This window comes from Lithobates pipiens, unplaced genomic scaffold, assembly GCF_037356315.1.
Source record: "Lithobates pipiens isolate NorthernLeopardFrog02 unplaced genomic scaffold, aLitPip1_a1.2 Scaffold_27, whole genome shotgun sequence".
Taxonomy (NCBI): domain Eukaryota; kingdom Metazoa; phylum Chordata; class Amphibia; order Anura; family Ranidae; genus Lithobates; species Lithobates pipiens.
In genome coordinates, this window is record NW_027507788.1 from 116,499,103 (window position 1) to 116,513,593 (window position 14,491).

Here is a 14,491-nt window from a genome sequence, read left to right on the forward strand (position 1 = left end):
GGTGGACCCGATTGGTCTGCCTGTGTGATAGGGGCTTTACACACTATAGAGGAATTACTTTATTAATTTTTCATGTCTGAGATTTACAACCACTATAACAGAAAATGTAATTCATGTACCCTTGAATGAATGTCCCTCTTGTCCTCCTTATTGCATTGATATGCCTAAGTGCATAGCTGGCATGCTCGGCTTTGGGCTCTGCACATGGCTAAAGCAACATGTTTAATCTCCTCCTGTAGGGAGAGACAATACTGTACATGCAGTGGCTCAGCCATACACAAAAGTGTTCTGTGCAGATATCCTGTCATGAGGGGACAATTGGGACTAGTTAATATAAATAGAAGTTAAACTTTAATTGCACATTATGCCCTGCCTAATATTTGGTGGTTTTGTTTCAATAGTGTGTTTTTTGTGTGTGTGTTTTTAGTTACATTTTTCGTCTAAGCTGCACTCGTCTTGGTCAGTGGGCAATTGGATACGTTACAGGAGATGGCAACATTTTGCAGACCATCCCACATAATAAACCACTATTCCAGGCTCTGATTGACGGTTTCCGGGAAGGATTGTAAGAACATATTGTTTTTCCATTCTCATCACATATACCTAATATGAGTTTAATTTGTCTGTTTGTGCATTTTTCCCATACGTTATTTTTTATTTTTATTTTCTTTCTGATTTCTATTTGTGTTTGCATGTAAATATTTTTGTCTGTCTGTAAACAATTTTACTTTGTGTCCCACTCTGCATACATGTTTTTGTGTATAAAAAAGAAAAATGGTGTGTATTTAGATGTATAAAGATAAACACGACCTTATAAATGTAGTCTTCAGGTGACCAAAGATGAATTGAATTGAAATTTGGACAGTTCAGCAGGTACCGGCAGGCTGGGTACACAAGTCAATCGATAAATTCAGCCAGTGGTAGAAAAGGCTCTCCACTGTCAGAATACAAAGGTTCAGCGGGAGAGATTCCCCCCAATCCACAGCTAGTTTGTGGATGAGGAATCAAATCCCCAATGGTTGTTGTAGTTGTTGTGTTTTCTTTTTTTTTTTTTTTTTTTTCTTGACGAATGAAAAAAAAAAATTAATAATGTATGGCCAGCCTTTCTCTGATTTTACTTCTGTACTTGCAGCTACCTCTTTCCTGATGGTCGCAACCAGAACCCAGATTTAACAGGATTGTGTGAGCCCACCCCTCAGGACCACATCAAAGTTACTCAGGTATGTTTTTATAGGAAGAGTTTTTCAGGCAAACAGGTGCAGATATTTTGATGGTTTTAAAATACAAATTTTAGAAATCAAAGTAAAACTGAGGGTAGAAATATAGGAGCAGCCATTGGTGATCTTGTTTAAAGATAGAGGTTTGGACTGCATTCCTTTTTATAGCCATTTTAGCTAATAAATCATTGCCCTGGGATAGTTATGCAGGATATGAGCTTAGGCTTTTTCCAGACTTCACTGGCTGCATTCATGCTCCAGGTCAGTGACTTGTTAGGTAGTGAAGCCAAAGTCCATATAGACAGCCCAGTTGTGTTCATCCTCGGCGATGTCTTTAAAAATAAAAGCACGTTGAAATTCTAATTTGTAACCTGACTGCTCTTTTTTGTAAACGTACTGTATCGTTTGTAAATTTTAGAACTTCATCATAACTGTTTTTTTTTTTATTTATTTTTTCCCCAGGAGCAGTATGAGCTGTATTGTGAAATGGGCTCCACTTTCCAGCTCTGCAAGATATGCGCTGAAAACGATAAGGATGTTAAAATTGAACCATGTGGGCACTTAATGTGCACTTTGTGCCTCACCTCCTGGCAGGTTTGTGTAAAAGTTTCTGTTGTGCCATTTCAAGTAATCCTTAAAATTACTGCCACTTGCCTATACCAATAAACTGTGTTTTTGTTTCCAGGAATCAGAGGGTCAAGGCTGCCCCTTCTGCCGTTGTGAAATCAAAGGAACAGAGCCTATTGTTGTGGATCCTTTTGACCCCAGAGGTGGCAGTATGGCAGAAATGCTGCGACAATGTTTAGATGGAGCGCCTTCTCCCTGTTATGAAGATGATGATGATGATAGTGGAAATGACTCTCTCTTCATGCTGGCAGGGTCCAAGGTTTGTGCTAAATGTATTCTTCACAACTAAGGAGTATGATAGACAGATTTTTGTAGCGGTCTTCATTTTGCTGAGAAATCACTTTAAAAAACACTCCCTCTAGCATTTCTGGCTGTGGCAATCTTGAGCAAGGGCAGATGATTCATGTAGCATTTACTTTCTGGAATCCACGTGCCCCTTAGCTCAGGCATGCAGGCAGGAGGGTGTGCTTGGCTGTAAAAACTCCTCTTCCCCTTTTGAAGACTCCTGCTCTGTATGACATAATTTGCCTAGGCCTGGAAACCAGGAATTAACTGAAGAAATGTAAAAAAAAAAAAAAAAGTTAAAACAAGTATATATGATATGGCTTCCTATCTTTTTACGAATGCTAGTAGCATTGAGGATTAAAAATAATCATTGTTGAATGAGAGAGTGAAGTTCCACAGATTGAAATGTGTCCAGTTCAGCAATGACCAGACAACTTTTGTCAATTGGCAGCTGCTGCTAATCAGTGTATTTTGATAGCTAGGAGTCCAGCTGTCAAAATGCAATATCCTTTCTGGGATGGGGGGGGGGGGGGGGGGGGGGGGGGTGTATAATGATTTCTCCATCCTTATCCACATCACTGGTGTAGGAATCTGGTCTCTGACCAGCTTTAACATTTCATGTTGAAGTCAAGTGATCTGGTGTACATTATTGCTTGAGATCATTTCTAGACATGAGGCATTTGGGGCATTCCCTATTGTCTTCTAGTCTGTCGAACCCAAATGCCCGTACACACATTACTGGGTTTCCCTTCCGCCTGTATACATGCCATCTTAGGTCTGTGTTTTAAATATATCTGATTTTGTACAAATAAAAAATCCAGTATATTTGGCTGAAGTTTTAGAATTTTTGGGAATTAACTTAAGCAAACTGTATAGGCAAAGTATTCATAGGCCTGGTTTATATTCTCGCACCTTCAGTTGATTGAATTAACTTTTAGGAGAAATTTTAAAGTAATTTGTCCTTAAGTGCATATAAACTTCACATTGTTTTTAGGTTGAAAGACCCCCTTCACCAATGTCTGCTCCTCCACAAGCAGCCCTACCACCTGTGCCACCTCGTTTAGACTTGCTGCATCAGAGAGCTCAGAGCACTCAAGGAGCTTCAAGCCCAGCTGCCATCTCCAAGGTGAGGCTATTTCTGGTTGGCAACTAAATATTCTAAAACAAAGTTATTTATTGGCGTTAAAATATGTGTGTTCACTGCATCTTTCAGGCTCCTAGCAGTTTACATCACAAGGACAAACCATTACCTGTTCCACCAGCACTTCGAGATCTCCCACCACCTCCACCCCCTGACAGACCACATTCAATTGCAGGTGAAAGCAGGCCACAGAGGAGACCTCTTCCATCAACTCCTACAGACAAACCACTTTCATTTTCAGGAAGCCGTCCTGCAGATCCTTGGCCTTCTCGCTCTGTACCCAAAGTTCCCCCACCTAGTCTGGCAACCAATGATCCATGGACTGGAGGAAAGGAGCTCACCAACCGACACTCACTGCCCTTTACATTGCCTTCACATCTGGATGAGAGAAAAGATCGTCATGGTAGCACACTGAGCTTAGACAACCCTGCAACAGTAAGTCATGAATGTGAAACAAATAAATGGGCCGTCTTGGGGGGCAGGTTTTGTACTGGAACAAATGTTTGTCATTTGCCTTCCTTGTGTATACGTAGGAGCCTTTGTTTACTTCCGATCTTATTGTGTTTACTCTAGCTTGTCTTTACTAAGTATTCATGTTTTTTTTTCTTTTGCAGAGTGCCAGTGTGGAGCTGTTGGCGAGTCTTGATTTGGATGATCCCAAAGTAAAGGCCTCTTCATCTGCTAATGCCATCTACTCCTTGGCTTCAAGGTGTGCATTCTAGAAATTAATGCTCAATACATGTTTTATCTGTTACTATTTAGATAGTGAGGGAAGTAATCGACAAGAAACATTTTAGAGCATATTACACATTTTTTTTTCAGACATGGAAAGTATCCTTTTTATGCTTTTTTTTTTTTTTTTTTAACCTAAAGTATATCCTAACCCAAGATTAAAAGTAATTGCTTACGCACATAGGAACAAAAGAATTCAGGCACATTGGGTTATACTGCTGCCTACAGGAGGATTTGGACACTGGCAAACAAGATCCATAAACTGACAAATAACCCCTCACACTCTGATGATACTTCCATTTTTTGCTAGTGCCTTAGGAAGATTGATGTCTTTTATCTTCGGTGAAAAGCAAACCCATTATCTTAATCATACAGTACAGGTCTTGTATTTGTGGACAATGGGTTATATGCAGGCTGCCTTCAGGGGAATGGACACACAAACTTGCTAGAGCCACACCTAGAGTTACCTTGCTCCGCTGCTTTTTAAACCATTCATTTTTTTCCTCTCTAAAATGCCTGTCAAGATCTGACTTCTTATTGCCTTGGACTATTAAGATGTTTCCTCTTGGTGTGCAACTTGGACACTGTACCTGGAACCCAACTGTATGGGACCAGCCTGTTATGTTTTTCTTTTGGCACTGGGTCCTGCAATAGGTGGAGTCTGGCTGTACCAGGTGCCCCAGTTCACTTTCTGCTAGCAACTCTGCTGTGTCTGCAGCTTGGACTCACCTTCAGAGTCCACTTTAGCTCAATGGTGTTAGCTAGCACCTCTGCCCATTCATCAAAAGTCTTTATCACAGTCATGCAAGGCTTTGTGACCCAAATCGCCCAGCTGTTTTTCCACTTTGATTGCAGAGGCCGCAAGCACTTTCCTTGCCCTCAGCCGCAGATTCTGTATTTGATTTGCAGCTAGCCTTAGCAGCATCTGAGCCATTAGCCATAGAGACATTGTGATTCTAAGTTGCTCCAGTCTTTGATGAGCTTACCCCTGAGGATTTAGTTTACTGCTATTATTACAAAATTAAAGGCATTAATGCAAACTAGAGGGTGAGCCTTATGCTTCAACCAGTGTGGTTTCCCAGCCCTCAGTCTTGTTTCCCACATTTCCCATGTCAGTATATATATATGCATAGGACATAGATAGGCACAAGAGATGTTTGATCCGCATGGCTTCAAGAGACAGCATCTCTTCGGAGTGGATCTTGAGAGCATTATTAAAGATGCCACCGATTTTAAAGAGCACATTTCTTCCTCGGGGCTTAAGGAACGGACTGCAAAATGTTCTCTTGCCTGGTTAAAAATGTTGTTTGTTCACTCCCTTGACCTTTACTTCATGACCCCCCCCCCCCCCCCCCCCAAGCTTGGCTTCCAGTCCACTTACAAGCTCTGCTACTTTGTCAAATCTGTCAAACCTTCCTCAGCATGAAAATGTGCCCAACTTTCCAAAGTGGAGGGACGTTTGTTAACTTTTGTGGACGTTTGGACTGCTTGCATTTCAGAAGCTTGTGCACAGAAGGGGGTATCCCAGATCAACACACTGGAGTTCTGCTTCCAGACATGCCTCCCCCTGTCAGTTTTTCACCACAAACCTGTGGCACTGCACAGATTAACCAACCCTCATCAAGCCCTCTCAGATTTTCTGGATTAAGGTACATGCTAGGTAAATATTTTCTGTTCTTACTCCAACCTGTTCACTATTCTCAAACCCAAATGGGTTACCCACCTCATCTTGGATTTCAAAGTTTTGAATGTTTTCATTCAGGTTCAAAAATTAAGTATGAAATCTGTCATTGCCTTCCTTCACCAGGGAGATTTTTTGGTTTCTATGGATATCAAGAATGCTTCCTTGTTCTGCCTTTTCTAGCACATCAATTCCTGGGCTGTGGGGTTCCTACACTACCAGTTCATGTCCCTGCCCTTCAACCTCTTGTCTGCACCTTGGGTATTTATCAAGGTGCTTGATCCCAGTATATGCCCTACTGCACTCTAGAGCAGTGTTTATCACCTCCAGTCCTCAAGGCACCCCTACAGGTCATGTTTTCAGTCTTTCCATTATTTTGCAGATGATTTGATCAGTTTCACTGCCTTAGAAATTACCATAGCGGTTTCATCTTTGAGAAATCCTGAAAACATGACCTGTTGGGGCACCTTGAGGACTGGAGTTGAGAAACACTGCTCTAGAGGCATTCTCGTTGTGGAATAATTTTGTTATGACCTGTTGAAGAAACAGACAGAAGAGACTCTCACATCCCAAGCAAATTGGCTAGCAGACTTCCTGAACCAGCAGTGCCTGAACTGGGGGGATTGTTCCCTACACCCAAAGATCCCAATGTACCCGTGTGAAAATGTGGGGTGCACCAAATGTGGACTTCCTCTTGTACCATGTTCAGCAACTAACTGGATAAAAAGTGTCTCCCCAGTTACAGGGTTCCTCTAGTGGAAAGAATGGATGCCCTAATGACTATTTTAGATAAGTACAGCCTGATCACTATGTCTGCTTAGCAGAATTTAAATTGAGGTCTTTTTGGTTATCCTCATTGCTTCAGACTGGCCCAGGTGGATGTGATACAATGACCTGGCAGGACTCCTGGGAGACAGTGGCTGGATCATCAGACTTTTCTGTCCCAGGGACCAATTTTCCATCCTGCTTCATGGTCGTTTGCTTTAATAGCGTGACTGTTGAAGGCTAGAATCTGAGAGACAGGGGTATCTCTGAGTCTGTGATTTTTATGATACTAAAATCTAGGAAGTCTACTTTTCACAATGTCCGTCATCCGATATTGAAGGCATACGTCACTTCCTGTCACCACAGGACTTTCTCCATGTGGTGGGCCTGGACCAGTGTTGAGCTTTTAAGACTATCCGTGGCCAGGTTTCTTCTCTTTCTGTTCTGTTTCAGACCTTTGTACAGGGAACTTCCCATATAGTCCCCCCCCCCCCCTATCGTTTCCCCTGTGACTGTGGGGAATCTGGTTGTATGCTTCAGAGAATGCTATTTGAACCCATAGCAGACATTCCTCTTCCTAGTCTCACCCACAGAGTAGTTTGCTTTGTAAACACCACCTCTGTGATGCATCTTTCTACTGGCGCTACCTTATCCTGCAAGGAATCCTATATAGGCATATGGTGCTATTGAGGCCCAGAACTGCCTTTTTTCCAAGGCAATTTCTGCCTTTAACCTCAACCAGGACATTGTTCTACTGTTTCATTGTCAGACTCCAGTTCACCAAAACTAAATTTCCCATTTCATCTTCCAGAACAGCACATGTGAGAGTGGCTCCACCCACCTAAAACCAGGAAACACATCATCCGCAATCAAATAAAAAGAGCACAGTCACCCGGTGTCCTCAATATTTGTGTTCCCTCTGGCCTAGCAGGAACATCTAGATGGGTTTTAGTTTTTCCCTCAGGCCTTCGTGTTAATTGCAGGGGCCTCCCTGTATTTGCTTCCCCGTGATTCCAGAACAGTGGCTTGAAGGGGTCGCATATTTTAGGGTTTTTTCCAGGCTACTTTTGTAAGTATCTAAGCTGTGGGACCTTCCCTCCCATTAACCGTCTTGATTTTTCCCAAGGTTCCTTCTCTGCTGGAGGAGAAGCTGCTATCCCTGTGGGAGCCAAGGCTCTAGTGGATCCCTCTCTTACTCACATTTGGTCAAGCTCCATGTCCTCGGTTGCCTGATGTTTGCTGCTGATTTATATTGATGGATCATGGCTTTTGGCTCCCCCAAATATTTTTGAAGGAGAACTGCATGGTTTGAGCAGCTACCACCCAGGGATCAGTGAGGCCGAAGTTTAGGCTTCCTAAGTCTCTGATTACTTCCAGGGAGGGGCATGTGTCTGCTGAGGCAGGTAAGCTATTGTGTGCAGGCCTGGACAGAATGTAGCCAGCTATGCAGCAGGTCCCCCTGAATGGATAGCAATATGGTGGGTTTGTGCTTATACCCTGGTGCCATTATCCACAGATACTGGGAAGGGAGCGCAAACAGGTGGGGAATGGAGCAGTAGGTGGATCTGGATCTTCCCAGGACTAATACAGCAGACTTCATCTGGTCAGTAAAGCTACACTATGCAGTATGATTCCACCATGACGCCTGCTATGAATCGGCTCCAAGGTAGTTTGTTTTGAGATTTTTTTTTTCTATAGCTCTCCTTCCTATCATACCTATACTGTGGGGAGGCACAGTGTGGGGTTACCCATAGGATGATGTCCTCTCTTTGGATATTGGTTGCTGTGGGTGTTGGCGTGCCTCCTACAAACACAGGGTGAATTTGCTTTGTGTTCTGTTCTGTGGTCATTTTTGAGGCAGAGGCTCCATTTTTCAATCTGCAGAGCAGAGTGCTGGCAAAATCAGAGAAAAACGTAAGCTGCAACCTATGAACTCCTTTCTACATACACTTGTGCATGTACAGAGCTACTGGGGTCTGCTTACTCCATGTTTACCATCAATTCCACTCGCCTTTTTTTCCAGCAGGGGGAGGTGACGGCCTAGTGGGGTCTGCTGTGATTTAATAAGGACTTTCTGTTCTTGCATATGGTTAATAACCCACCCCTAGGCTGAATTAGAAACATTAAAGGTGTATCCTGCAACATTTAATTGACATGCTCCTGGACTTAACCCCTATGCAAGGGTTGGACAAATCTGTGTTTAATGATTGCTCGTTAATGTCTGCAAATGTTGACCTTCTCATTGCTCTGCTATGGTTGACACCTCTTTCAAAGATGTCAGCGGCTTTATCACTAGATTTGGACTTATGAGCTGGGAGGCTTTGTCTGTCTCCCACTTTATTGTGGACTATGTAAAGCAATTTATGTGTACTGCAATCACTGTGTATATACATTGATTAAATATGTAGTATATTAAGGAGACTCATATTTGTTTCTGTCTTAAATATTTGGTTATGTTTAGGTGCTGAAGCTGTACTCATTATGGGTTACAACTATCTGTTATGCACTCAAGTGGCGTGCTTAGGCCTAGACTTCTATCACCTGGAGCTCCCTGGGTTCCACCTCCTGATAGATGTATAATGTAGCCAGAGACTAAACTATATCTATGACAGTGATTATGTGAATTGTTGACTTTGTGGCATAGACATCAGTTACATATGTATTGCTGCTGGGTATTAGATGAACACACTATGGATCTGTCTTCATGCTTCTGCTGTATGTTATGTCTCTATGAATTTATATACTCAACATTGGAGCTTATGCTTGTGGTGTTTGGTTTATATTCTTTTGGTACCATTGTGGATCATGCCTCATATGTGATTCAATTTCTTGACTCTGCATATGTTTTAGGATAAATAGTCTGCTTGAATTATAGCCCTAATTTTGTATATGTGAACGTATGGATTTGGGAGGCTTTTACCTGACCTTTACATTGTCATGTGCAATCTGCTATGTGTTGTCTTGATGCATCGATGTACATTGACAACAGGGATGTAAAGCATTTGTAGATAAAACATTATGCAATGTCTTAGTAAATAGATGTGTGCGTGCATATATACATACATGTTCCACCACTTATTACATTATTTGTGTGTGTGTGTGTGTGTATATAGTGTGTGGAGATAGGTATTTGATATTACATTAGCCATCTTTGTGAGGTGCTCCTTGTTGCAGAAGATTCTGCAAGATTTGTAGTTGTTGATTCTAGTATGAATACACCTCAATACTGGTCTTGTGTATTCTACAGGGTCCTTTTAATATGATGTACATTACTTTGGAGGGCTTTTGTCTTTGCATATGTACTTAAAAGGCCCATGGATTTTGCTGCTGATCTTTCATTCAGCAGAGGATGAAATCCCTTACATTCAACGCCCATTACTAGGGCTGCAACTAATGATTATTTTCATAATCGATTAGTTGGCCGATTTATTGTTTCGCTTAATCGGATAAAATAATTTAAACAAAATCAATATGCAATTTTTTTGTTTTGTTTTTTCAAATAATATTAAAAAACAGAAGAAAGGGGGGGAAAACACCGCGCTATATCAAAAAAACAAGTGAAAAAACAGCTGCCAACACTTCAAACAAACAAAGTTAAACAATTTAAAACGATAAGTAGTGTAGCGCTTCTATTAAGTGGAAAGGTAATCCCATGAGAAAAAAAAAAAAAAAAACAGAATGTGATCACAGGGAATCAAACTTCTCAGTAATCACATAAGAGAATCAATAATCCCATGGGAAAAGTCCATAGACAATCGCAGATGATAATAGAGTCCTCTATAGTGTGACTGGTGCACAAAGGGTGTAATAGGAACTTCTTCAGAAGTCGGGTATAACCCAATATATCAGCTTGTCTGAAGATATCAAAAAAAGGTGGGTAGAATACTCTTACCGAATGTGATGGACTCACACGGTCTTACGACGGTTGAGTCGGGAGCGCTTGGGGTCCAGACCTAGGACCAGAAAATAGGTTGGTGGTGGTACGACCAGATGTAGAGAAGACTCAAAACGACTGTAGACCCTGGGGGGCGTCTCACAGGGGGTTCTCCGGAATGTTCGTCAGGTAGTCTGACTTAGACTTTTTTTTTCTTTTTTGTTCTAATTTCTACAAACCCTTCACTCCTCGTTTGGAGTTGTAATTCCAATTGAGTTACATCTGAATTGGACTACCTGACGAACATTCCGGAGAACCCCCTGTGAGACGCCCCCCAGGGTCTACAGTCGTTTTGAGTCTTCAGACAAGCTGATATATTGGGTTATACCCGACTTTTGAAGAAGTTCCTATTACACCCTTTGTGCACCAGTCACACTATAGAGGACTCTATTATCATCTGCGATTGTCTATGGACTTTTCCCATGTGATTATTGATTCTCTTATGTGATTACTGAGAAGTTTGATTCCCTGTGATCACATTCTGTTTTTTTTTTTTTTTTCTCTCATGGGATTACCTTTCCACTTAAAGCGGTAGTAAACCCGCAAATTTTTTTTTTTTTTTTTTTTTTTTTTTTTTTAAACCTGCAAAGCAAAAGGCATAATGAGCTAGTATGCACCGCATACTAGCTCATTATGAAATACTTACCTTAGAACAAGGCCCCGACATCTGGCCCGATCCACGCCGAGGGAGCTGACATGCTCCCTCGGCGTCTCTTCCGGGTATCGCGGCTTCGGCGCTGTGAGTGGCCGGAGCCGCGATATCGTCACTCCCGCGCATGCGCGCGGGAGATTTCAGTCTGGCCGGACAAGCGCTGCCGGATTTTCACGGCGAGAACCCCCTTGTGCGCATGCGCCGCTGCAGTCAGCGGCGCATGCCGAGGGGAATATCTCCAAAACCGTACAGGTTTAGGAGATATTTTTTTTACCTACAGGTAAGCCTTATTATAGGCTTTCCTGTAGGTAAAAGTTAGAAAATTGACCATACAACCACTTTAATAGAAGCGCTACACTACTTATCGTTTTAAATATTAAAAAACAGAATAAAAAAATTTAAACTTTATAATTTTTTCATTAACATTACACAACTGTGCAAATGTTTAAAAATCAGTACAAAAACAAACATTCTGAAAAGAGGTGAACTGTAACTGTTCACGAAACGTCACATTTGAATATAAAAAAGCAACTGGACTAGAGGGGGTTTGCGATAGAAAGGGGGTTTGTTTCACAGGGGACCAGACCCAAAAGGGGGCAAGCCAGCTGGAGGAACTGAACCTGTGGTAAGGAGAGGTTTGTTTATTCCTCAGACTGACACCAATGATGGGGCACTATTCCCCCCCCCCCCCCCCCCCCCGGAACACCAATGATGAGGCACTATCCCCCCCCCCTCCTCCAGGAACACCAATGAAGGGACACTTGTCCTCCCAGAAATGTCATGTCACTGTTTTTGTTTCACTTTGAAAAGTAAGCTGCTGTATGTATACCTTATTGATATCACAACTTGGCGCCTATATGACCATCTGCTTCTCTCACGAGGCATCAAATGGGAGGAGAGAGGTGGCCGGCCCGATCATATGAATGCTGTTATGCAAAAGGTATACAGTGGCGCCACCGGCTTGTACAGAGGGGATTATAGGAAGAACACTCGGACAGAGGCGGAGCTGACAGGCAGGGAGGAAGTTGCGTGCTGTGACCAACTAATTGGAGCAACTAATCGATAATGAAGATCATTGACAGCGGATTTCATTATAGATTAGTTGTTTCAGCCCTACCCATTACCATTAGTCTCTCTGTGCCTCAATCTGGTAAAGGGTTAGAGGGTATGATTCCAGTCATCTACCATGGAGGTGAAGGAAAGTAGAAAATCTATTTTTTTTTTCAAACATATAACTAGTAAAGTAACTTAGGAGGTTTCTTCTTCATATGCTGTATTTTTGGTGTTCTTCCTCCAGTGTAGGTCTTAACATTGTAGTTGAATATGTGACACTATATCGATTGCAACACTGGGCCCTTTACATGGGGTTGTGTTGTCAATATAATGTTTCTTACTCTTAGAGTCTGTTTTTATACAGTGGTAAAAGCTTATATGTCTGGTGTTGTAAAGGGTGTAACGGGCCATTTTGCTTTAGATGCAGGCCGCTCATTCATTTGATATGTACCTTGTAGCACATTATATGCGGGTTAATGGGAAGGAATATGGCCTGTATAGGGTATTACGTTTTGCTATCACTCCAACCCTTATACTCGACTGGGTATGTTTAAGTTCAGTACTACAGTATATGTTAAAATTACATTAGTACATCTCATTTACTCAGCCATCCTAATAGAACAGCTATAGCAAGTCAATATGAACGTTCCGTTACTGTTATGGGCTCAGTCCTCTGAAGTACTGACACTGACATAGCTGCCTTACCAGCATTCAGAGGGGATAAAGGTCATAGGTACGGGAATATGCATTTTGGGTATGTATGGCATTGGGACAGAAATCTAGAAAATACAAAGGCCAATTGTCTAGATCAGTGTTTCTCAACTCCAGTCCTCTAGGCGCCCGAACAGGTCAGGGTTTCCCTTAGATGAAACAGTTGGTGTTATTACTAAGGCAGTGAGACTGATAAAATCACCTGTGCAAAATAATGGAAAGCCTGAAAACATGACCTGTTGGGGTGCTTTGAGGACTGGAGTTGAGAAAGGCTGGTCTAGATGTCCTTTGGTATCCTTTGTATGAAGATTATGTAGGGTGTGAGTTATCATTGTATCGGAATATCCTGGCATATTGCTCATATTCAGTTTAAAGGTATTTGCTATACATGGTATAGCAGAGCTGTAAATGACTAAGTAGGTTTCATAGTTGCCATCTAATGCTAACCTGACTGCATGGGAGTACATGGGGAAAGTATCAAAACTCCTTTCTCTTTTATTCACCGACCGACACAGCTCCTCTCTATAACTACATGGGTTACATTAGGAGAAACTAGGCAAAATTGTTACACAATACACAGAACTTTACTCCCGCCCGGGGGGGGGGGGGGGGGGGGGGCAGCGGTCCCCGTCCTATCAACCCTCCTCCTCCTGCTAGCAGCTTCAGTACGTCAACAAGCAGTATAAGGTAGAAAAAAGGAGGGGTGGGTGCCATGTCGGTCGGTAAATTACAGAGAAAAGGATTTTACGGCGAGTACAAAAATCCTATTTTCTCTTATATTCACCAACTGACACAGCTCCTCTCTGTAACTAACTACATGGGACGTCCCCAAGAAGTGCCAAACGAGGGGTGGGAAAAAACAGCATTAAAACCTTAATCCGCCATGGCAAGTGGGAACTAGTGAAACTAAACCCACAAAAAAAAAAACAGCAGTGTGTGGAAACTCCACCACAAAACCGGGCATCAACAGGAGTGATCCCCCAGACCGCAACCTTGCGGAAGTAATGTAACAGTTCAATAGCGAAACAGTACTGTGTTTTTATCGAAAAACCAGGGAAAAACCCAATAGCAACTACACGCTCGCCTGCAAAACTTTGCGGCCAAAACCAGCATCAGCCGATGCACTGACGTCTACCTTGTAAAACTTGGTAAACTTGGTAAACGTATGGACAGACGACAAAGTCGCCGCCTTACACAATCACTTTGTAAAAGTGCAGAGGTTCAGAATGGAATCAGTTCGCTCAGTAGTCGCTGCACTCCATCAAGGGGACTCCCTGGCATCTTTGGACATCCAGGGTGCGTACCTGCACATACCCATATGCCTTCGGCATCAAAAATGTCTGCGTTTGGCAGTCAGGGAAGCCCATTACCAGTTTGTGGCTCTCTTCTTTGGCCTGGAATCAGCCCCCCCGAGTCTTTACCAAAGTACTGGCTCCAGTATTGGCGTTGTTGCGACAACGCGGGATCGCGATCGTGGTTACCTAGACGATCTCCTGAGAGCTTCTTCCGCCTCAGAATTAGAGGAGGATGTGGCGATCACCATGTAGACTCTGCAAGAATTTGGGTGGCTGTTGAACCTAAAGAAGTCGGTGGTTGTGCCGACCCAGCGTCTGAAGTACCTGGGTTTACTATTGGATTCCAGGGAAGCGAGGGTCTTTCTCCCCTCAGACAAATTGCAGACTCTCAGATCTGC

The 14,491-nt window shown here is 42.6% G+C and overlaps 1 protein-coding gene across 2 annotated transcripts in view; it reads left to right on the forward strand.

Annotated features, from left to right (window-relative positions):
- Nucleotides 1–14,491, forward strand: part of LOC143934084 (E3 ubiquitin-protein ligase CBL-like) — a 175,547-nt gene that overhangs the window by 86,452 nt on the left and 74,604 nt on the right. For both annotated transcript variants that reach the window (XM_077457392.1, XM_077457393.1), the window contains exons 6-12: nucleotides 428–565; nucleotides 1,133–1,220; nucleotides 1,680–1,811; nucleotides 1,903–2,103; nucleotides 3,124–3,255; nucleotides 3,343–3,705; nucleotides 3,885–3,979. In XM_077457392.1, coding sequence (XP_077313518.1) covers nucleotides 428–565; nucleotides 1,133–1,220; nucleotides 1,680–1,811; nucleotides 1,903–2,103; nucleotides 3,124–3,255; nucleotides 3,343–3,705; nucleotides 3,885–3,979 — 1,149 coding nt within the window. The remainder of the gene's footprint in view (nucleotides 1–427; nucleotides 566–1,132; nucleotides 1,221–1,679; nucleotides 1,812–1,902; nucleotides 2,104–3,123; nucleotides 3,256–3,342; nucleotides 3,706–3,884; nucleotides 3,980–14,491) is intronic.